This window comes from Phlebotomus papatasi, chromosome 1, assembly GCF_024763615.1.
Source record: "Phlebotomus papatasi isolate M1 chromosome 1, Ppap_2.1, whole genome shotgun sequence".
Lineage (NCBI taxonomy): Eukaryota > Metazoa > Arthropoda > Insecta > Diptera > Psychodidae > Phlebotomus > Phlebotomus papatasi.
This window is the reverse complement of record NC_077222.1, coordinates 32,964,572-32,989,617: the sequence shown is the minus strand read 5'-3', so window position 1 is coordinate 32,989,617 and position 25,046 is coordinate 32,964,572. Positions and strand designations below refer to the sequence as shown.

General features: G+C 32.6%; 1 protein-coding gene across 2 annotated transcripts in view; it reads left to right on the top strand.

The window, feature by feature from the left end:
- Positions 1–25,046, top strand: part of LOC129798863 (zinc finger protein 395) — a 157,068-nt gene that overhangs the window by 48,147 nt on the left and 83,875 nt on the right. For both annotated transcript variants that reach the window (XM_055842309.1, XM_055842308.1), the window contains exon 2: positions 1,422–1,603. In XM_055842309.1, the coding sequence (XP_055698284.1) occupies positions 1,422–1,603 (182 nt within the window). The remainder of the gene's footprint in view (positions 1–1,421; positions 1,604–25,046) is intronic.

Below are 25,046 nucleotides of genomic sequence, written 5' to 3'. Positions count from 1 at the left end.
CATAGTCGCGTTTTTAGTTGCAAAAGACACAATGATTGAGTTTGTTTTTCGGTGTTTACGAAATATTGTGCTTGGTGCGAAAATACGATGCAAAAGGAAAACGAAAGCTCCTGTTCATTTCCATATCAAAGTGTGAAAAATAAAATTGGAATCTCTCTTTTGCCATCCAGGGTATTTTTTGGTTTACTGTGACAAAAAAGTGCCATATTGGGCCATAAGGAATGGCGCAACAGCCACTAAAAACTTTTAAAGTAAATTTCCCATATTAATTTCGCTCTTTTTTTTCCGTGTTTGAGCTGAACAAACAAATATAGTTTTTTTTTTCGGGCGCTTTAATGCCTGGTAGAGGCACTTAGGGCTCTTTCCGCATTCTAAAAGTGGAAACAATGAGAAAATCTAATAGAGGAGAAAAATTTCCGCCATGTGGAAGATCGCGATCATATCGATCACGATTTAACTTGTGAGACACTCCCCATTCAATTTAGATGAAATATTGTGGGGAATATGTCGTGAATTTGTCGTGGAAAACTGATATAGCTATTGCGTGTGAGTCACGATGGCACGCGATATATTTCAATAGAGTATCTCTCCTCCCCAGGTGGATATTTTTAACTTTGGCCACTTGCATCCCAAAAACTCTCTTCTGGGTCGGGTGAGGAAAGAAGGCACTGTTTTGGGCCTGTAACACCGGCCGGCATCGCGACCCAAATGCCGATTTAATTTTGGCTTTCACACTCCTCCATTCCCCAAACACTTTCCACCTCAAGATCACCCTACATTCGAGCTCTCGCATTCACTGGATCGTATCGCCATACAAAGAGTTTTGTTCGCGTTTTAAGTGGGGAAAAGAGAGCAATATTTGGATATGGTTTTTTGTTGCCTCAGAATTAGATAAGTTCTGAGGTTTTTGGAGCTTTGTTTCATTTTATTTGAATTATAAATGGGACATGATGCCGAAAATCGCTCGACGCCCTGTAAGACAACTAAACGAAATGTCGATCAAATTTATTTATACGACATTGTCTTTATAGGGTATACCCTATAAAGCAATGGTGTGTCTTTGCGACAAATCGATAGAAAATCGAACGATTATTCGCTGTGAAGTTAGAAGAAGACAAGTCGAACGACATTTCTACAGATCATCGTAGATTCAAAGTAGATTTTCTTGTAGATTTTCTCCCTAACGACAGACGATAAATCCAATGCCATTCTTATGGAATGTCGACCGACATTTCTTACAGGGTAGAAAATCAAATTTAGATTTATCGAACAGCATTAAATGGACTCAACGCCACTTTATTAAAAAAAAAAACGATCACCGATCACTCAATAATCCTTGATCTTTGGTCATACATTATCATCTTTTAGTCATTTCATAAAATTGATCTCACACTTATGACCTTTCTTTCAATTTTTTCTAGGCCCACCTTGAGCTGAAGAAGCGTCTTGAGGAAGTTCGTCTCCTGGAATCAAGGAGATCAGCTCGTTTGGCAGATCAGGAACGTGACACAGACTTTGCCAGGTTAGCTGACATGGCGGGTGACCGTCGTAGGGCCTCACACAGCATTGATGTTCCACTTGGATTTGCTCAGCAAAACAATGGGTGAGTGTTTGAAATTATTTCACTTCTCGATGTCATTTTTTTTTATTGTTCACACTGCCACTATTCACTCTTGCTTATGCAAATTTAACATCTGAACGAAGGAATATAGTGGTACAGATATGCTGAAAAAAAAACCTCAATAGAAGGTCGTCCAGCCATAAAATAAATTCCAAACATACGCATAATTACACGATGCGATCTAGTGATTGAGATAATGCTTTTGGAACCGTGATATCTTTGCGGAATCCCTCGCAATTTGAAGGACCGATACCCCCGCTATAATACGGGAAAGTTGTTCAGGCCCGAAGGTGCTTTTTTCGAGGAAAAATGCCTCATAAATTGAGAGAAACAGTTGGACAAAAGCTTGGCCAGTGCGTTTTGTTTGTCCGTATTCCCACCTGACGGAAGAGATTAATTTCATATTTATTCATTAAAAATTTTAATTTATTTAATAAATATTTCTTTTTTTAACCATTTCATCCATTCGACTGACTCGCGTAATTATATACACCATCTCATTTAATATCTAACATTCACATTTTCTGCGAGTTGTGAGAGAGATACTTTGCATCTCTCTGAGCCTTATATTTTATAATGTTTCACCATAACATAATTATGCTTGCAGAGTGAATAGGGTGGAATGGTAGAGAGAAAACTATAGAGATGGGCTTGATATAGAAAAAAAACTATACTGCTAATTTGTGAAAGCGGTTCACCGTGTGAGATTGAAATGTAGAATATTGCGAAAAATATACCTAATCGCTAGAATTTTCCTAAGAATTCTGAGAACAGTACAGAGGAATGTCTTTTATGCTTCAGTGTCAATATTTATACGCTTCTTGCATACAGAGTTGGTCAATCAAGTGAATTTTCTAGATGCGATTGAAGAAATATTTTTTATAAAATACGTTGGGGAATTTTTTTACGTAAATACATCGAACTAAAGATGAGGGGAATTTAACGAATACGTATGAGGTTTAGAAAGTCAAAATGGCGGTCTTGTATATAATTCCTTTTTTCGATTTTCTTTCTAAATTTCTACTAACTGAAACACCCAATCAATACATATTTAGTACAGTTGCAAAGGTCTTGAAATTGTCTACAACTTATATGTATTCACATTTTTGCTACATAAGCACAGATAATTTAAAAAAAAATCAAATAAAATAAAGCAGCAAACTTTTTGATTTTTTTGCTGTAGGTACTAAAATAAAATTCTTCCAGTAAAAGAAAAAGAATAATCAATAAGAATTGTACTGTATAATTTTGTAAATAACTCATTTAAGGCAAATAATAAAAAATAAATAAAAAATAGTATTTGTTATATTGCCCTATATTTAATATTTTCGAAGTTTATTAGTTAAAAGTTATTAATTTTTTTTAAAAAAAACAATCATAGTAATTTTGGTTTTTGGAATTACAGTACGACTCCGATAGAGTCAACACATTTGATTCTTGTATGTCTGCAATATTCTATGTTATTAATTGTTGTAGATACTATTTCACTCGTTAAAAATTTTCTCAAGTTCTTACTTAACAAAATTAGTTTAAAAGTTTGAAGTGAAAAAAAGGTGCTTTTATGAGAAAAAGTTCAATTTGGTTGAACTTTTTCGCATAAAAGCTTAAAAATAAAAATTGGGAACAGTTTTCCAGACTGTTCCTACGGGGAACAGCGCCATCCATTGAGTTTTCTTCTGATACTTGCATGCCAATAAGCCCAATAAGTTATCAGCTGAGCAAATTCCCACAAAAAAAACTTGTTTTCATTTCAGAATGAAGGTGTTTTTAGAGGAAATTCAAGTAAATTTGAGTTCTTTGAAGGTGAAAATAGTGCGTGCAGTGAGAAAATGTCCCTATATTGGGGATACAGTAAGCCTAGACTTGTGCCCAGAACTGTGATTTACGGTAAAGGCGGGCAAAGTGTAAGAAGATCGTCGGAAAACGGTAACGTTGCTGTTTTAAAGTGGTAATGGTTTCAATTACCCCTCATTATCACTTTCCCTGCCTGAATTTGCGCACCAAACCATTAAAGATATCCTTTGGCAGTGATTTTTACCCAGAAGCTAAACCAAAATAAACAAATGTCTGCGATATGTTCGTATTCAAAACCGGACTTTTTTTGCAAGCTTTAATGCGAATTGGGAATTACAAAAATCTGAACATTTTCCCAATGGAAATGTCCCATAAACCTGGAATTTTGCAGATTTTTTCTCGGCTTTATAGTTTTTAGGAGTTGACTCTATCGGAGTCACACTGTATATGTAATACTTATTCTATTACCTACCTAAGGGCCTAAATAGACTCAGGCTGATCCTCGAGAATATTTCGCCTGTAAAATTCGACAATAACGGATTAGGTAATGGAAATTTATGTAAAGGACTTCTAATCGATGTTCCTAAGCCCTTAGTATATGACAGTTTGGGATAAATCTTTACTCTAAAATTTTACAGGCTAAATATTTTCGAGGATCAGCCTGAGTCTATTTGGGCCCTAAGATAATACCTACCAAGATCGGTCAAACTGACCTGTTTGAAAACTTTTTAAAATCAATACATTTTTAAACGGTACAATGTGTCTATTAAACTTTATAAATTTTTGTAATATTATTTTTTATTATTTATATTTTAATTTTTACCTCTTTTCCAAGAAAAAATTATTGTGTATCCTACCGTTCCTACCCTACCGCGGTCTGTCATTTGACCGAGCGCGCTAGGAGAAATGATCAAAAACGGTCGGTAGGTTTAGTGTTAATTAAAATAAAAAAAAGAAACTTCAGGAACTGATTATTCTTGGAATGTATTTTATTAAATCGAAATAATAAGAATCAAATTTTAATAGTAACAAATTTAAAACAAGTTTCTACACTTTCAAACTTAAAAAGTTAATAAATATAATAGACATAAGATTTTTGAAAAATGTCTTTATTTAAAAAAAAAATTATTTATTTAAACCTTGTGTAATATTTACATGATTTTATAATTAGTAAATAAATTAGTAAATTCATTACACTATTGGATTCGTACTGTATTATTTAATAAATTCTAAATTTAGAAGAAAACTCTTACTAGATGACGCTGTCACCTGTTCCTAATTTTTAGTTCTTAAGCCCTTGTTTTAAATGGAGTTCATATTTTTCACAGAAATTTTCGAACATATACGATTAAGTCAAACTTATCAAACTCTAATCCAAATCCAACATGAAGAATAAGTGGATATTATACCATATGTTTAAGTGACATTTACACTTAAGCTCTTGACCCGTGGGATCATTTTGATACTTGAAATACTGGTCCTTGGATATAAGATGTTGAACTTTAAAATTCAGAAACCCTAATTGCTCGCATTATCTCTGTAAGTTCCTTCGTGATCGACTGCAAATGCGAATGTCACGGCGAGCGTTGATCCTCAATCGTAGATCTGCAGAACCTCTAACTCGGATGGAGTACATCTTATTTTGAGACATTGAAGGAGAGCACAGAAAGAAGTCGATGATTGTTGCATAATAGAGTTGAGGTGAGGAGCTTTTGGTAGCTCTGCCAATATAGTTGCCTGGTGACATCATCAACCTACACGCACTCACTTTGCATATGGCCAGTTGTTTATTCACGCTACTCGCGGCATTGAATCTCTTCGCGGTTCCTCCCAATATATACAAATAATAAAAATAATGTCGGGCACGAACTTTTAGTTGAGAAACTATTTCAAGTTTAGAGAGATTATGGGTCTCACTTTTTTTTCCTCATTCACCGCTCTTGCCTTCCTTTTTGCGAACCAAAACTCATTGGCATGAGATCGAATATTCGGTTCCTGATATTTTAAGAGGCTTTTTTTTTACTCTCAACCGGCAGATAGATTGGCTTTTCTGAGCCACCAACAGTCTCAAGATCACGATAGTGAAAACTAGTTTCAAGTGAGAAATTTTAATTTGATCATTGTTGATATTTTTGGACGATTCGCTGAATGTGTGCAAATTTCTATTTGGCTAAGGCTTGGTACACCTCTTTTTTTCCGTCAACGTTGAATACAACACGACCTTGGCTAACAAAAAAGCAATTCTTTTTTTTTTTGCACGTCTGTCTATTAAATTTTTGCAAATATTTTCTTCCCCACCCATTCGTCTATTTTATTTGCAAATTTGCATAAGCTCAATTTGGCGAAAATATTTATTAGCAGCTTGCGGATTTTTTTTAAATGCTCAGCGTTCCAAGGCAAAACACTATATGAAATGGATTCCAATTTGCTGCTTTTGCTTACGGAAGGCGGATTTCTTGAGAAGCTTTAATTGAGTGATAAACTCCTAAAAGCACTATCGAAAAAAAAATCATTTGTCTTAATTGGTCTGACTGATAAGTTCTTTTCGGTTCAAATATTAAAACGATTAAAAAAACTTCAAAGGAAGTATCACGGAAGATCAGAAGACAATTTAAAACACTTGATCATCTTATTTACTTCACTAACGTCTATTTGATTGACTCTTGCGCAAATTTATAACGATGTCTGGAGCAGAAAATTTTTCCTAAGACTTATAGAGATTTTAATGGCAATCTCAGGGATTCCAAGTGGTCAATTTTCTATGATTGATTGCCAAGGAAATGTCTATAATAATCCCCACAATTATTTAATTTATATCTCCCAACCATCTATAATTTCTTCTTCAAATCGTCGTAAATTTTACCTCCAAGAAACAATCTTTTAAAATAATAAAAAAGACAGTATAGTCTCCAAGGAGAAACTCTTTAAAGACAATTTCATGGGCACTTTTTAGAGAGTTTGAGAATGGGTGAATTTTGTAATTTTTGTTTACAAGAAAAACACCCAAGGATGATTATAAAATTGTGTGTTTTCCTCCAAATCACCGTTTATTTTCACAACTATTCTTGAATGTGCTTTTCTACCATGAACCTTTCTAACACATGACTATTTGTTTTAGCACGGAAAACAGTAAGGGAAATTTAAGAAAAAATTTTGGGTGAAAAAGATTGCCACAAGAAAATTCTGGATATCTTCACTGTTATGTTTTTTATTGCTCGAACACTACAGAGATATTCGTATAAATCGCTCATTCGAATTTATGAGAAATTTTTTCAAAAGAGAGCATTAAAGATCTAATTTGTTGTAAATTTTGAATCCAGTATTTCACAAAAATACTATCAGTCTTTTCTTAGGCTCTTCAAGCAATTAGGAAAAATTGAAAATTTTGTTATTCAATTATTTTTGATCATGTACGGGTTTAATACCGATTGTAAAATTGTTTATATGTGATTTAAAAACCATCTCAAAATCGAAAAAAATGATAAGCGCTCATGTTTCGTACGGTCCCAAGCTTCATACACACTAAATTTTCTCTATGTTTCTGAATAAAAGTAACTTCGCAATATATTTTAAAAACTGGATAATTTCGCTCAGTTTTTAAAAAAAAGTCAGCGATGCATCACGTTTATTGATAAACATAGAAAGAATTTTATCATTACGAAGCTAGGGATTGTATCAAGAATGACCACTTTCCTCTATATTTACATTGAATTTACAGCAAAAGTTCTATTCCCGATTCATTTCCACTTAAAATCGAAAACGAGTTGAAGTGCACATGGCAATTGGTTAAGATTCGTGGCAAAGACAATCAGAGCCAGTGCTCCTATAGCTCAGTTGGTATAGCATTCGCCTAGATAGTGGAAGGCCTCCAGGTCAAGCCTGGATGGAGGCAGGAATTTTTTCCTGTCTCTATTTGGGTTAAATTTGTGGATTGGGAATCACTTGTTCTGATTGTCACTCTTTGTACACAAACACAAAATTTCTTGGGACTACGTACCAGGCGAAGAAAAAACTTCAAAGGAAGTATCACGGAAGATCAGAAGACAATTTAAAACACTTGATCATCTTATTTACTTCACTAACGTCTATTTGATTGACTCTTGAGAAGTCTGTTTAGTCATGTTTATTAAATGTTTATTTAAGGTTACATATGCAAGGCAATTGATCTTCTAGATTTTGAAAAATCACTACAATTGCTCGTTATTTAGGATTTTGAGACTCTGCTTAACCTCTAGTCTGAAATCCATATTACAGAGCGGTATAACTTTAAATCTGAAAATAATATAAGGGAAATTACATTATGAAATTATTGTTTGAATTGTCTTTAAAACATATTCGAAAAATAAAGAGGTTTTCAAAATAATTTTCATTTATCTTGTCATTTTAAAATTCAAATATTTTACCAAAATATTATTCTTTAGAAGCTGAGAAGATGAAATTGAAAGTACAAGACCTATATATCGTTGTTTACATCGATCGTTATCGAATTTGCATTTTTTATTTTTCTATTTTTATTTATTTTCCTTGATAATTTAGTGTGTTGAGCAGGATTAAAAACTATTTGTTTTTAAATGCATAAATTTAAATAATGCTGATTGAATTTAGAAAATTGAAATTTAGAAAAAGGACACTGTGAACCCTTGAAGGACGAGTGGGACACCGGTGTCCCAAAAACGAAAATACTGTCTATTTAGTAGACGATAAAATAATTTTCAATAGTCAAAAAATTGCTTTTGTTTTTGCAACACCGGTGTCCCATTCGTCCTTAAAGTGTTCAGAAAAAGTGCGACTTCATGTGTATTTGTAAGCTGAAGCTGTCTTTTGAGGTCCGACTTTTGGTGTGTCCAACACTTTATCACCTCCTGTCCGACTTTTAGCAAATTATCCCATTGCATAAATTCTAAAATACTTAGGGTAAGTCCGCCAAATTTCGGCATAGTTGCATGCAAGCGCCAAAGTCACTAGTTCAAAATGTAATATTTTTCATATAAATTGATTTTTTTTGTTAATTTTTCTTAAGGAGTGTTGCTTGGAACCTTGTAGACAGTTTATCGTCTTCATTTTCTCCAAAATCATTTTAAATTCATTTTAAAATGAATAAAAATGTAGACATGCTTTGGTGGCCTATTTCGGCCACCGTCATTCTTATAGTTCCTTGTCCTTCCGGAATCCTTCCAAAGTCTTTTTAACATCTTCTCGTTTATCGAAGTTACATTTTTGGTATTTTATTTCATAGTATAAGCTCTATAATATGCAAAAACTAAAAATTCATGGAAATTTGAGGAATAAAAATGTGGCCGCAATTGCAAGTTGGCCGGAATTTGGTACACTTACCGTAACACCAGAAATACATTGCTTTCTCTTTGACTTTAAGTTGTAAAGTGATCTATATTTCTATTCTATTTAGGCTATTGTTTTTAATCAACAACTAATGAAATTTAATATTGTCCAAGAAACTAACAGCTTCAATTGTAAATTTTTCCCGTAACATAAAAAAGCAAGCCCCAAAAAATCATCCCAAATATATTTTGGTGTTACAAATTCAGTTTTCGAACTTGAAACAAAATCAGTTGCGTGCTTTCAAGTTATGTAAATAATATTTTTGGGACTTTGAAGACGGTCTTTGTTGTTTTTAGAGGAAATTCTATAAATACAATTGAGTGTAAATTTGAAAATTTCCAGACACGCTCCCATGACTTTTCAGAGGTCTTTGCAAAGTGAAGGGGTGAAAATGCTAATTGAAAAATTGAGTGAGAATTCTTTTGACTGTCTGGAGCTCCAGTGTAGTGGGAAAAATCTCATAATTCCACTTAGAGTTAGCTTTGGGGCAATTTTCACACCCAGACCCACCCACAAAAGTCTCTCCAAAGTGTCTGGAAGTTGGGAATTGTGTTGTGGAGGGTTATTCTCACGATCCATTTGCCCCCATTTCTAACCGACCACGTCATTTGGCGTCTGGGTGCATAGACGAGGGATGAAAATATTGGCGGTATTCGACTCTTTTGTACTCTCGTCTCTGGCTCTCAATTCACCTTCAAGCGACCTTTCTTTTGCCAATTGTGCAGCATTTTGCAGCTTTCAACCCCATCAATGTATTTGTGTTTGCCACCCATTTTTGCTGAGATGGAGCAGACGATGCATCTCAACGGTGATTTACCCACAAAATACCCTAAACATACCAATTTAGTGACAAACCATTGCATGATATACTCTGCTACACTGTAAATAAATTACCATGATTATCTTTGCTATATATTCACAGGGATATTACTATTATTGAATTACTTAAAAAAAACATAATAAATTGAAAATCCAAACGGGTCCTAATTAAGCTTCCTAAGTTTACAATATCACCAGAATATCATTTAACTTAATAAATTAAGCGTGTTAAATTATTAATTAAAAGACTGTTTTTAAATTTGTGTAAAGTTCATTTTGTGTAAATATTGTGTAAAATTTTGTTTTATTATTTATGTTACTTAAACGAAGATAAAAAAGTAGAAACCTTACACAAAGCAACGTTTTTGTGAAAAATTATGCATCTTACAAAGAAAAAAGATTTAAAGTGTAATTGTTGGATATCTTGCTGTAACAATTATTACTGTAAAGTTACACAAATATGTGCTTAAGAAATGTGTGATATAAAATTTATTTACTGATAAAGTATTAAGTCAGACTACGGAATTAGTAAATGATTGCATAGATGTGAACATATTGTTACAAATTTAGTGTAAAATTACACATATTATACACAAAATGTGTAACAGTTTAAAAAAATTGCACATTTAAGTGAACTTTCATCAAGAATCAGGATATAAGATTTTGTAATATTCACTGTGCATCATTACAAAAAGCAAATAAAACATTTTTAAAAGCACGAACTTTACACAAAAAATATGCTTTTCGTGTAAAATTGCAGCTATACATTTTTTTTTAATTATGAATTTTGTCCTTGTATTTTATTAACTGCAAAATCCTATAAATTGTATTTAAACAATGTGATAAAGATTACAAAGAAAATCATTGGTTTGCATTTTATTCAAATTATCGTTGTAAAAGTTACACAAATATTTATTTAAAGAAAATGTGTATTCTAAAAATATTTAATATTATTTTTTTGTAATAGTAAACCGTGTAGCGTGGAATGAAGCAACAGAATTATCAAAAAATGTAGAAATAATATATAATTGTAACAGTTAGTAGTACACAAGGATAAGATAAGATAAGATTTTTATTATCCCAAAGTTTTGTTTTGTGGTTACGTCTGCTGCCGTCTTACCATTATCGGCCTCACCAGCTAAACGGCAGAAACGCTGGGTCAGTAGGCCGTATATTCCAACTCATACAATCGAGTGCAAACGGATTACATAGGGGAGATTAGGGTAGAAAAAAACATGCGGTAGCACCAACACGATATTATGTCTACACGACTTGGATTTATGTCGACCATTTCATCAATTGACAAGGATCTCTATAGTATCTATGATAATTTTATAGGTCTATAGGTAAAGCCTAATATCTCATTTAAAAAAATTGAAATACTTACAACTATCCCGTGTTTACTGCTGCCCCAGCTTCCCCTATTTATGAAAAATGACACCGATAATTATGATAAAACAACCAAAGAAATATGAACAAAATTAGCATCTAATTACACAGTTGCGTACATTTTGTGTAAAAGTACGTAAATTTTACACAAAAAGTCTAAAAATTACATCTATGTGTAGCAGTACACAAAAAGGTCAAAATAATGCAAAATTATAATGAAAATAGTGATAAAACTATTGAAGTTTAAATAAATTTTTATGTAACACTCCAATGAAAAGTGATGCAAAAAATACCCAAAGATCATCATGGTACATGTTTTATTTACTGTGTAGCAGAGTAAAAACAGTCAACCACATAATTGCAACCTATATAAAGATATTTTTCGTCTGAGAGAGTAACTAGAAGAATGGTAAAAAAGATGCCCATTTCCCAGCAAAAAAAAGTAACACAAGCTGTCTATTTGACTGTTGAATAGTTGAGAAATTAATAACGTCTCGACGGCTCGTGTTTCGTAACGTGCAATTGTGTAGATTTGCCAATTTTTTTTTCTTCCTGCCGGTGTTAACGTCTGGGTTTGGAGTTTGGATGTTTATTTGGCTTTTTAATCTCTGACGCGTCACTTAATGTGAAAAACACTAATTCGCCTTCGCATGTGTACTTGTGCCAATTTTCTGTCCGTATTTGTGTTCAACAGTGAATAAGCTGTCTTGCTATTTATCCCTGACCATACCCAAAAAATGCTTGCGAATTTTTTTTGCACACTCATACATAGTCAGACGAGATCATAAGAGTATTTTCGAGCGCAGCTGATTTTGCAAAAGCTCTCTGACGGTGCTCCTCACGACCACATTCACAGACCAGACAGTACCCCCAATACCCAGGCACAATTTTCCAATTTTATCCACAGACTGTAATTAATGGAAATTACCTCAAATCTTTTTATTTTTTTTTTGCATCAAATGCCACTGAAAGCACCCGCAAGGCCGATGGAATCAATGGAAAGCTTTTGATGGCTTTTGACGTATATATATCAGAGCTTATGAGATTCGACCTAGGAAATTCTCTTTTAAATAGGGGCAATTAAAGTTTTTCTTTAATGGTCTTTGGTGTAATTAAATGTTCGTTGTTTTAAAATATTTTAGTCCCTTCGCGTTCTTTCATTGGCTAAAGCTTAAAAACACTCTAAGCTTGCAGAGATCTAGATAATCAAAGCACAGGAATGAACTGAAATATTTTGTGAGACTAAATTGGCGACTGAATGCAGAGTTGTGTAATTTTTTTTTACACATTTTGTATCAAATTACACAGTTTTAAAAAATGTGTAGAATTTATGATATAGTAGTTTAGATTTGATTTTTGTTTCCTTTACAGTCCAAATTATTATTATTTATATTTTTTTGATGTTCTGGGCTATTTATGCCATTTTGTAAATCGTTCAGTTTAGAAATTTATTATTTAGTTTACAATGTTTCGTGAAAAATTTCCATTAAGACGCTTCAATCATTTGTACCGGACAAAACTCCAGTCGGGGGGGTCACAGACAATCGAGTCGGGGATCACATTGCACAAGAGCTGAGCGCTCTTACCAATTAGACCACAGATCCCCTGTTGTCCGGAGATAAATATTAAATATTATTTTAAAAAATTGAACAGAAATTTATTGATATTTTTCAGTACTTTGAAATGGCATTGAATAAATGAGCAGTAAAAAGTTAAAATTGATCAGTAACAAAAAATTCTGAAACAGTGATATTATCATCCAAATTTTGGCAAAGGGAAAATAAAGGGTTTTTCACTCTATATGGAACTATTTTAAATGTTAAATATATAAAATAGACCCGTTTTTGTAAAGATTTAAGTTTTTTACTGACCATAATCAGATATTTTACTGCTCATTTTTAATTTTTTACTGCCCATTTTGAATTTTTTACTGCTCGTTTGTTTTTTGCCCTTTGAAATGAGTTAGTACACTGAGAAAAAAGGGGGTGCGATTAACTTTTTTTCCTCGTAACTTTAACACTTTTTAGGTGCAAAAATATATCAACATTTTTTAATGTTAATTTTGCACCTTTTTAAGTGTAAAATTAACGTGAAAAAGGGTTAGTTTAACCACTAATACACCTAAAAAGTGTAATATTGACACCGATTTTGGATCAATAATGCAGGGTAAAATTAACATTACCGGAATGTTATTTTAATTTTTTCGGATTTCTCTCACTCAGTGTATATTTTTTAAAATATTTTACAAAATATGGAGGGTTCTTTTAGATTTAAAATTTTTAAAATACAGTAGAGTCTCGCTATAGTCCATATTTGGTTTAAATTTGACACTTGGGTCGCACTATAGTCCATGTAATTTTTTAAAATTATCAACGATTTTTAGTATTGAAATTGTTCGACGGCTTCCACTTTCTTTGCGATTGTGGTACTTGACCTTGCTCTCTTCATTGTGGATCACAATTATCACAACTACTTAATAAAGTTTGCCAAAAATATTAAAATAATTATGCATGTCGCATACTAAAAAACGTAACCTAACTTAAAATCAGTGTTTTGAAATCAACGGTCGATAAATTGTGGACTATAGAGCGATGGCCTATAGCGAGACTCTACTGTATAATACTTTGCAGCATACAAAGGTTGTAAGATTCCAAATCGATATCTCCATCCGTTTATCCTAAGTAACAGTCTGAGGGACAAATATCAAAATATCTCAATTTCCTTTCTTCGATGCGCAATCATCTTTTCATTTCCCCTATTCACTTTCATTTTTATATATTATCGATTTCATTGATAATACCAATACCGGAAAAAGCCATAAAAGCTTCAAACTCATTGGTGTGATTAATTTCACTATATTTTCTTCAAAATTTTAATTAAATCCCCTCTCTCGAGTTATATATTTCGTATTTGTTGCGAGCTTCATCCTATGCTTGAAGCCTCACAAGTAACTTTACACCATAAAGTCAAAATTAATGATCCAACCTGAAAATTTGATAGCAGGAGTGGTTTTTTCCCTATCGAAGCTCGAGGGAAAAATTTAATTCCAGGATGTGGAATAATATCCAAAAGTAGGAAAAATCCCAACTGGTTGGACAAGTTACAGACGAAGAGATAAATTAACATTTAGGCATGAGATTACCTTGAGCCCTCAAATCACATCCAATTACAAACCTGACATTTTTATTTATTTTTTTTATTTCTAAGACTTCCTCATTTGAAGGCACAGTGAGAAAATGCGTGAATAGTGAAGGCGATAGACGAAGGGAAAAAAAATGGTAAATTCAATTTTAACCAGAGAAGGTTGAATTAGATGGAGGGAATTCCTCGTGGAGATTAGCGGATCGGAAAACAAGGGCATTTGGTGTCTGGTGGAAGTAATCGCCAGAAATTATCACTGAAATTAGGAGAGAAGCTTGAGTTTAGCTAATTGTTTGCGACTGAGATTAATGGATAATTGATTGTGAAAATCAGAAGAGATTTTGTATTATCTCAATCACTTTCAACTAATTCTTTGGATTTTATTTTGGCATTATACTGGAACCAGTGAGGAAAATTGTATCAGGAATTATTTAAATTGTATAGAAGATATTAACTGAAGCAGCAAAATGAAGATTGCTTAAAGCTGCCTCAAGCTTTGCAAAGAAATAATTTTAAATCATGCCTAGGGTAAGTGTGCCAAATTCCGGCCAGTTTGCAATTCCGGCCAGTTTGCAATTCCGGCCACCTATTTTGTTCGTCGAATTTCCATGAATTTTTACATTTTACATAGTCTACAGATTATACAATGCGAAAGAATAGCAAAAAATGTAGCTTTAACAAACGAGAAGACGTGAAAAAGACATTGGAAGAATTCCCGAAGGGCAAGGAACTATGAGAATGAAGGTGGCCGAAATAGGGCACCAAAGCTATGTTTACATTTTTATTCATTTTAAAATGTATTAAGAATGATTTTGGAGAAAATGAAGACGATAAACTGTCTAGAAGGGTTCAAGCAACGCTCCTTAAGAAGAAAGAATAAAAAAAATAAATTTGTATTAAAAATATTATATTTCAAACTAGAGACTTTTTCGCTTGCATGCAACTATGCCGAAATTTGGCACACTTACCCTATTTAAATTTAATAGTTTGTAATTTTAAGTGGTAGAGCACTCGCTCTATAATGCAAGTGTTCCGGGTTCGAATCCCCTTTAGGTCACCAGGAATTTTTCTGGCCTTAAAGGTGTTCGGATTGCATCCAGTGAGCTTCACTGTACTTGATTCCACGGGCATGGGACTGACTACCTTATCCCGTACAAGAAAAAATAATAATGCATGTCTAGAAATCCCCTTGCGGGAAGGCCTTGTTCCTTCATGGAATGTTGTGCCAGCATTTTATTATTATATTATTATTATTATTTTTAATTTTAATTATTAAATAGTATGATACTGTAATATCACAGGAATAGGCCACTCCCACAAACTGCATCTTAGTCCTTCCAGGCCACGCCCCCTATCAAACTTCAAAACACTGTGCAAATGTTTAGATGTGTTAGGTAAATTATTAAAAATAATTTCGTTAAAGGTAGTAAATGGAAAAGTTTTAAACTGCAACATTTTCCAAGGAACCACACCCCCTGTGATACCACGCCCATTTTTATTCCTTTTTCTGATCCAAGGCTTTCCTTCTCTTTTCTGTGATAAAACAGTTGGGCATCTCAAACTTCATTTCAGTCGTGGTATTTTTACTAGACGCGGCATCTAGGTTTGAATTAAGGTGGGGGCTTGCTTGACCGTTGTTTTAGCATTCAAGTATTTGAATTGACCACACCTTCTGAAGAGGGCGTGACCTAAAATAATTCCCTGGAACTTGCATATAACGTCAAATGCTACATACTTAGGATACAAAGCTTGATAAAAGCCACAGTATTAATAATGATAACCAGTATTTCTTGATTGGTACACCTGAGTCATGAAGTCAATTTGGCTGCTGACTCTCCCAAAATAAAAGAAGTTAGTTTATTTTTACACCAACCTAACAATCCCAATTGTTGTCGATGATTCATTCCCAAGACTTGATAAAACTGTCCGGAAGTGGAAAGATTCCCGTCTGAGAAGTTACTCGGTGAATGAATATGAATCAGTAAGTGGGATTTTAACAGTGCCTCGCTAAATATTCGGAGAGACTCACGCAGTGATTTAATGATTCTATGTACAAAAAAATTCCACACACGTCAAGTCATATCAAGTGAAGCATTTGGGTCATGTAGGAGACATAAAACAGGATCTTATGCGATGTTTGTGTCTTTGGATTTCTCTTGTTTTTCTTTCTTATTTTATAAAAATTAATTATAACCCATTATATTTGGACATGTCCCTGGATATGGAAAGAAAAACAGGCAGAATTTTTATTTCGCATCCAATGACATTTTTACCAAAAAAAAAAAGAAAACCGAAGAAAAAAAAAGAAGTAAATATGCAAAATCTCAGTCTCATGGAAAATGAAGTAATTTTAGGCATTCCAAAGCTATTTTCGCGCCTTCCATGCATTTTAACATACAGCGTAGAGAACATGGTGGAATAAATTAAGGAATTTATGTCATGACACCGTTGATATATCAACACAATTTAGTTTCATAATTTGGCCTAAATTTTTCATCGAATGAGACGCGAAAAAGAGGCAGAGAAAAGCTTCAACAACTACATTTAACACAACGAAATTGTTCAAAAAATGCTCGTACTTGATGGTATTTAAAGGGGGGAAAATTGGTAAAGATTGCAGCGCAAAAGAGCCCCATTATTAATCCTCCAAGTGCAATTCATGCCATTCAAAAGCTCCTCAAGCCAACTTCCGTGTATGCATTAATCTTGAGTGTCAGGATTTTATGTAAATTTTCTGTCATGCTTTTCACCTCTTCATCGATTGGCCATAAATGTTTGCTTTATCGGCTTCAATCTCTCCTCCAGCTTATATAGACTTAAAAAAAATATTGCCGAAAAGTCAAAAGTGAAAAAATTTCGCAAAGTTATGCGAAGATGTGACTGAAATATTACATTTTATTGCACTTCTTTGCCAGAAGTCACGGAAGCATTGAGGTCACTTGAAGGAACTGCTTATAACAATTAACATAATCATAAATATTTTCATTTAACAAAGTGTTGAAAACAAAATTTTTAATTAGAAAGGAAGTTGTACTAAACATTTAGCACAGGCATGTACTAAACGAAATCGTGACGTAAAAATCAAAATTAATTTTAAATTTGAATTATAAAAAAAGTTAGTTAAAAACTTATCTCTATTAATTTGTACTAAATGGATTGCATGTTGAAAACTATGCAAAATTTTAGTACAAGTGAACGGAATGACCAATAAACAAATAATAATGGTAGAAGAGGAATGAAGTATGTGATATTAATTTTTCAGTACTGTTTTATCACTAATGTCCAATATTTTAATAATAACTTGCAATATTTATGATTATTTACTAACAATAAAAAGATTTAAAACTGTAATTAACTTTAATTAAATTAGAATAGTACTTAATTTTATTAAAATAGGTGAGATTGTTAAGAATCCCACCTAATAGAACAGAAAGAAATGATTCTGAATCATCTCAATAATTTTAATGAATAGATAATTACTTTTGAAGAAAAGAAGCTCATTATACCGAACTAATTTGCAATACCTCAACTATGTTTTGCAAAGAAAATGCATCTGACTTCTTTAATAAGTTCTATGTTGAAATAATCTTAGGTCACGCCCCTTTGACATAAATTCCTCAATTAAATTTGATTATATATTTTTTACAAATTTTCAATGTGGTATTTTAGGAACAAGTCACATCCACTAAGTCAGTCCGTGACCCTTCTAATTAAAACCAAAACGAACATAGAAGAAAAGGGACAGATAATCCTAACCGGCTTATGTAGGTGAGATTCTTAACGTGAGCTAACTCGGAGTGCATGCAAATTCGATTTGATGCTGAAGTAGGGAGACGCCATTCAGTTATCTTGAATCAAATTCGTGAAATTATACAAATTTTGTATTTAAACCAAAATATCAAGGATTTGGATGAACTGGCACAAAAGTGATATATGGGTGAAATGTAGACCAGAATGTTCTCTATAATTTTGCCGTAGAACTTGAACTCATCGATTACTCAGAAGCCAAGATAAGCGAGGTTTTTTGTTTCTTAACTCGTTTTTTCATCCAGAGTTCCCCAAGTAGTCATTTGTTGAACTTCAACTATATCAAAGAATTGTTGTATTTTGTGGGACTTTCCATTTAAACCCCTATTTTAAGTGTCTTGGTGGAGTAGAGGCAGTCAAATTGGCATCTGAGTGATTTCAAAGCGTTATTATTGGAAAAATCAATTTTTTCACACTTAAACGGAAAAATCTGAGTGATAGCGTAGTCTGAGTGGAAAATGATGTATGGACGAAATGTAGAGACAAATGTGCTCTACAATTATGTTGAAGTAATAATCAAAATCGGTTCAGCGACAGTCGAGATAATTGAGGTTATGTGATATTGAAATTGGTTTTTCGACTGTGGCGCCCCTGGTGTTGGTCCCACGAAGTTCAAATATTCTAGAAAGTTGTAGCATTTGGTGAGATCTTTCGTTTAAGCCCTCATTCATCAAAATCGGTCACATAGAACCGGAGATATGAAAATTGATTTTTCCCATAATAACGCTTTGAAAAACCAATTTCAATATCACATAACCTCAATTAATCAATTTTGATAATTACTCAGCACATTTGTCTCTATATTTCGTCCATACATCATTTTCCGCTCAGACTCTATCACTCCGATTTTGCCGTTTAAGTGTGAAAAAATTGATTTTTCCCATAATAACGCTTTGAAATCACTCAGATGCCAATTTGACTGCCTCTACTCCACCAAGGGGTTTAAATGGAAAGTCCCGCAAAATACAACAATTCTTTGATTTAGTTGAAGTTCAACAAATGAACACTTGGGGCACTCTGGATGAAAAAAACGAGTTAAGAAACAAAAAACCTCGCTTATCTTGGCTTCTGAGTAATCGATGAGTTCAAGTTCTACGGCAAAATTATAGAGAACATTCTGGTCTACATTTCACCCATATAACACTTTTCTGTCAGTTCATCCAAATCCTTGACATTTTGGTTCAAATACAAAACTTGTATAATTTCACGAATTTGATTCAAGATAACTGAATGGCGTCTCCCTACTTCAGCATCAAATCGAATTTGCATGCACTCCGAGTTAGCTCACGTTAAGAATCTCACCTACATAAGCCGGTTAGGATTATCTGTCCCTTTGATAATTAGGCCACGCCCCCTATCATAATCTTCTTATTATCTTATCTAATAAATCCTTTTGAGTAGAATTTCAATTGATTGATAACTTTTTTTTATTGCTAAATCTTTTTACAAATTAGTTATATTTGTCAGAAAAAATATATTAATAAAATAAATTGACATAGTTATTTGTGCCCGAATTTTAGTAACTTCACAATTTTAAGTTAAACTAATTCCAGAAGGTTAATGAAAATTTCAAGACCTTTCATTTTCTCTCTATGAACAGTAAAATCAGTTCAGTAGAAGCAGAGCTATACTCATTTTAGTCCCAAAAATCAGTGAAAATGATTTTGCCTACATTTCAGGGACATCCTGAAGAAAAATAGTCCCAGAACTCAAAATTCTCATTACATCGTTTCCAGCTTTTTATCGTTACGGTTTTGCTTTACACTTTTACAAATTAAACTAAGTAACTGCCTATATTCAAAATTGATAAATTGCAGTCTTAAATTAAACAATCAAATATTTCGCATTAATTGAAATCACTACAATTTGTGTTGACCTCAGTTTTCCTTATAAAATTAATCATTTGCCTTCTGTTGATTTACCTAACATGTTCATCTTCTCTCATTAACTCTATCACCGCCGTGTAATTTAGAATGACGAAACTTTGAGCCTTCCATCAAGAAACAAATTGCATATGGGTATGTCTTTGGGTGCCTCCAAAAGCTCCATCATTTCTTGGACAAACACTTTTTTCCGTGCACATTGTTCGTCAAACAATTCAAATACAAAGAGATTCAACAAGTTGCAGAAAAAAAGGCAGTGTAAAAATTTTATTTAGAAATCTCCCAAGAGCTATTTAACACTGGTATTCCCTACTTATATGCCTTCTTGGAAGTTTTATGAAATTGATGTTGTAAGTCGTGCAAAAGAGAAGCTGGATTGTGGTGTCTTTGGGTGTTGGTGTGAGGGAGAGATCGTGGCAAGAAAAGCACAATTTTGCCGTTGAATTTTATGAACAGTTACGTAAAGTGAATTGAAATTAAAAACTTTTCGTTGTGTTACTTTCACTTGTTTATCGTTTTTATGTGCTATTTTGTTAGTCTCTCCTCAACCATATGGGCTTAAGTATGAAGAGACAGTAATTAATTGAAAGTGTCTGTTGCTTTTTTTTTTAAATATAAATTGTAAATTTCAAAGGCACTTTCGGTATCGGCAAACTAATTATGTTTTTGTCACCCTCACCTAAATAGTTTTGAGGTTTAAAGCTGTTAATCCCTGTAAAAAAGGTATTAGACATTCCATGGAGACTCCGCGGCAGTGCGTTGGATTCGGAGTATCAGTTCCTGAAAATCGACTAAGAAAAATTATTTCGACTATTATGCACATTTCCTTGTTACTTTTCTACAATCTAGTTTAGAATTCACATGGACTTCCTTAGGACATTTCTACGTATAGCATGGAAATGTGTTGGAAAAGTCGGATTCCAGGAATTAGAAATCATTTTGCATCTTGCAACTTTAAGAATTTAAAACAATTTATAAAAGAATATTCTTTAATATACTACTTAATATTTGATATTATTATTTTGGAAAATATTGGAAAATCGGAAAATAATTTTCTTTATTCTGTAGCCATTTTTATCTTCTCTGAAACCATGTTTTTTGTTCATTACGGAAACGGTTCCTCCAAATTCTCTTATTTTTGGATACCGTAAGAGCAGATAACTTTGCAGCCCTGCTTTTCAGAAGCGTTTCTTTAATTCTAGCACTCAAGCATGATCTTTAGGCCGTCTTTAAGTGATCTTTTGGTAATTAGACGAATCCAAAGTTCTAGAATTAAGGAAGAACATTACGAAAAACTGGGGTGCATAGTCAGCCCGGTAGTGCAGTTATTCGTATCTACGCTATGTCTTGAAAATGATTGAGGTATACATTTCTTGAATTCATATCAATGACATAAAAAATGTGAGATTTTTAAGTATTTCACTTAATCGCTATCTTGAATTTTTGAAGATCAAAATTCAAACAATCCAACGATTCACAGGTTTTATTTCTCAACCGACTTGGATAAGTTTGCATTTTTTTGAAAGGTCTTGAAATTTTTAATTCGGCCGCTTTAGTTTCAAACTGTATTGAATTGATAAAATACCAGTTAAGGCTTTACTTTTCTATATTGTACTATTTTATTCTTTTTTTTATTTTTATTAGGGGTCTATCTGTAAGATGATTGCCCCGTGACAAGTGATATTGTGATTTACAATTTTTGTACATTTTATGGTTCATTTTCGCAGATATTTTATTCTTGATTGTATTTGTCCATATATGCTTTGTATTTAAAATCAGAGAAAGAGCTTTTCCACCGTTTTACTCTGGAAGTTGGTCACCAATGCTAAGACGGCGATGGACACCGAAAACTGAAAAGACTACACAGTCTCTTATTAAAATAAAACCTTGCAACTCTTGCCAAAACATTCTAAACTGTGCAATTTTTAAATAATATTGATTTTGTAATACTTTTATGATTTATATATCGATTTAATTGGGAGTTAGTCGGCTAAAAAAAGTCTCGTCTCCGTCTCGTGAATTCGAGTATTCCGGAAACCTGGAATTTTTACCATTTAATTTTTATTTTGTTCTTGATATTTTGTCTTAATGCAACCGAATATTTCCAAGATTGTTCCAAATTGTTTCACACTAATTTCTATAAATGGAATTTGCATGGATTTCTCTTAGAAATGTTCAAGCCTCAGAACAGAAATTTCCATGGAAGTCCAATCAACTCGAGGCACTTTTTACAGGGATGAAATTGAAAATTGAATCAGAAAGTTAAATGATATGAACTTAATTATAGGTGAAAGGGATAAGGTGTTCAATATTCGGCTGGTGAACCAGGAAGATTTTGATGGTTAGTGTGCCATTGGTGGACAATAGCCACTAAAGGCGACAAAACAAACTTGTCAATGACGTATTAATTCGATCTAATCAACGCAGAAATCGTCAAGCAAAAAACAGGCTCAAATGGAAACCTCAACTTGTCAACATTGAAAATATCAAATAATTAGTTAGCAAATAGCCTTCACATCAATATATATGTGGAGAGACACACAATAGACCGCGAATCTTATACGCTATAATTCTAAATACACAATTTCGGGTGTGGATTTTAAAGCTTCCACACATAATTCGTCGATTTTTTGGTGCTTTTTTCGTCAATTCAAACGTCCAGCAAGAAACATGACCAAAAAAAAAGTTCGTTGATAGAAAACAAGTCCCAAGTATCGTGGAATTGCTAAAAAGGTGACTTTTTAGCATACTTCTGCACACTTCCTCCATTTAGAATTTAAATAATTTTTGCGCCACTCTGGGAAAAACACTTCCTAAAACGCGCCTTATTTTTCTTTTTTTTTATTATTTAAAGAGTTTCTCACATAAGCCCATTAATCTATTCCAATATCACAACTCATGCTATTTTCTGTTTACCTCAACTTGGAGGCCTCTATTTTGCACGTTTCCTCGGCATTCGTGCCATCAATAGCATCCAGCAAAACAGGCCACACACATTTGTGCAAAAGAAGATGGGAAATGATGACGCCGCAATGATAAATAAAATAGTAAATATTATTTTTCATAGTCTCAACACACGCCATTTTTTCCCCAATAAACAACCATAAGAGAGAAAGAATTTTTGCCTCAATTGGACAATGTTTTGGGAATTTGAGGGCCATCGCCGAGGGGTTAATAAATCATATTGTGATTTTTATCTTTGGATCACACGGAAATATTTCAAAAATACCATGGATGGGTGCGGATTTAAATTTAATTTTTGTCAGACAGAACATGAAAATTCTTTTAGTAATTTTATGGGCTTTTGCATTTAAAAGTGATTTAGTGACACTTTCTGACCGTTAATTACCGGGTTAATTATTTTTTTTCTTTATAGTAATTGGTCTGCAACAGCTATAAAATGTGAAAACTATTTTGATAACTTGTTGACGATATCGCACTGACGTCAGTTGTAAATAAAAATCATAACTTTAATGTAAATATTGTATTGTAAACAATTATATTGTGCTCTCATTCATAGCAAGACAATATTTATTAAAATGTTTGTTTTTCCACAATTAATGAAGTCATAAAGCGATCATGTATTTCCCTAACAACAAATCCATGGAATAACTAATTTGTTGACAAAATATTTAACTCTATTATGGAATAAAGAAAGCTTTGAGATGCATATTTTACAATCAGTTTTAAATATTCAACGGTGGAAAAGCGCGTAACCAGATTTAAAATTAAAGACCTTTGTCAGAGATAATGAATCAAGATAAAAAATTAAGATTTGAAGTTTTAAAAAGTTTTTAAAAAGAAAGAAAGAAACGCGAAACAAGGAAAAAATACTTAGAATTTCAAAAAGGATTTGAAAAAGAAATTTATAATGACCAACGCACAATAAATTTTGTTTTTCAAAATTTTCTATGAGAGTGAGCGAGATGACTAAGTCTAGATCTCACTCACTCTCATTGAAATGTCAAAGACATGTTTACAAAACAAAAGTTACTGTGTACTAGACATAATAATTAAAATAATACGGAATAGAAAACAATACGTAAATAAATAATAATAAAATATAAATAATTAAAACAAGTAAAAGTTTATTGTAACAGCTTTAAAATTAAATATAAAACTTTAAGAAGCTTAAACTTTAGTTAATAATTTTATTTATTATTTAGTTATTGTAAACTTTGTTGTGCTTTGGCTACAGGGTCTAAAGAAATTTGACGCTTTAAATATCGTACAATATAAATTAACATTTAAAGACTTAATTTAAAGATTTGAAGTATTATTTAAAAATTTAGGAGATTGCCGAAAACTATTACAAAAAACTCTTTAATTTTTAAGGAGATTGACGTTAATATATTCAATCTGTCTAAAAAAAAATCATACATATCATTGGGAATAAAGGGTCTCTGAGAATAATTTTTATCTTAGAAGAAGTCAATTGACAGATTTTTGCTGTCAAAGTAAATGTCAAGCGACAAAATAGTCACTAAATTTCTCAAAATCGTTGTCCTACTTTTTCCTTGTTTCTGTAAAAGTTGTTTACAGAGATCTTTATAGTTGCATTAATGGTAATTTTCAAATCAGTGAAAGATGAGTTACTTCTATTTCCTATCAACAACGTCTAATTATGTCTTATTGCAAAGAAGGAGTTAGTCTTTCAAATCCAGAATATAATAAAACTTTCAATTATATCAAACTAACTATCAATTCAAATCTTCATATTTCGTAATTTGTCAAACGTTTCTTAAACTTTACGTAAAACTAGACTTTCTTTTCTCATAAAAATTAGAAAATTAGGAAATCCCAAATATTACTTGATATCTGGCAAACATTATCTGTCACTGTAACTGGTATTTTCAAAATCTTTCCGTTTTTTGAATGAGTTTAATAACTAGTTAATTGGGTAATGTAACATGTAGAAATTTGACAGGTATGGTAGCTGTCAATTATCTGTCTTTTCCAAATTTTTAACGTTTTTTTAGGGTCATTTTAAAGTCTTTCTTAGACGAATTTATAATTTTTGACAGGACTAACATGTCATTGTAACTGTCAATTTCAACAGCTCTTACTGAGAATTACTTTAAACATAATTGAATGGTGTAATAAAAATAAGGAAACATTTGACTTACTTTATCTGTCAATGTAACTGTCAGTTTCTAATTGTCAATGCTATCTGGAATTACTTATAATTACTGAGAATATTCTTGTATAATGTTATATAAAGTTATTTGACAGATATTATCTGTTTAAATAAC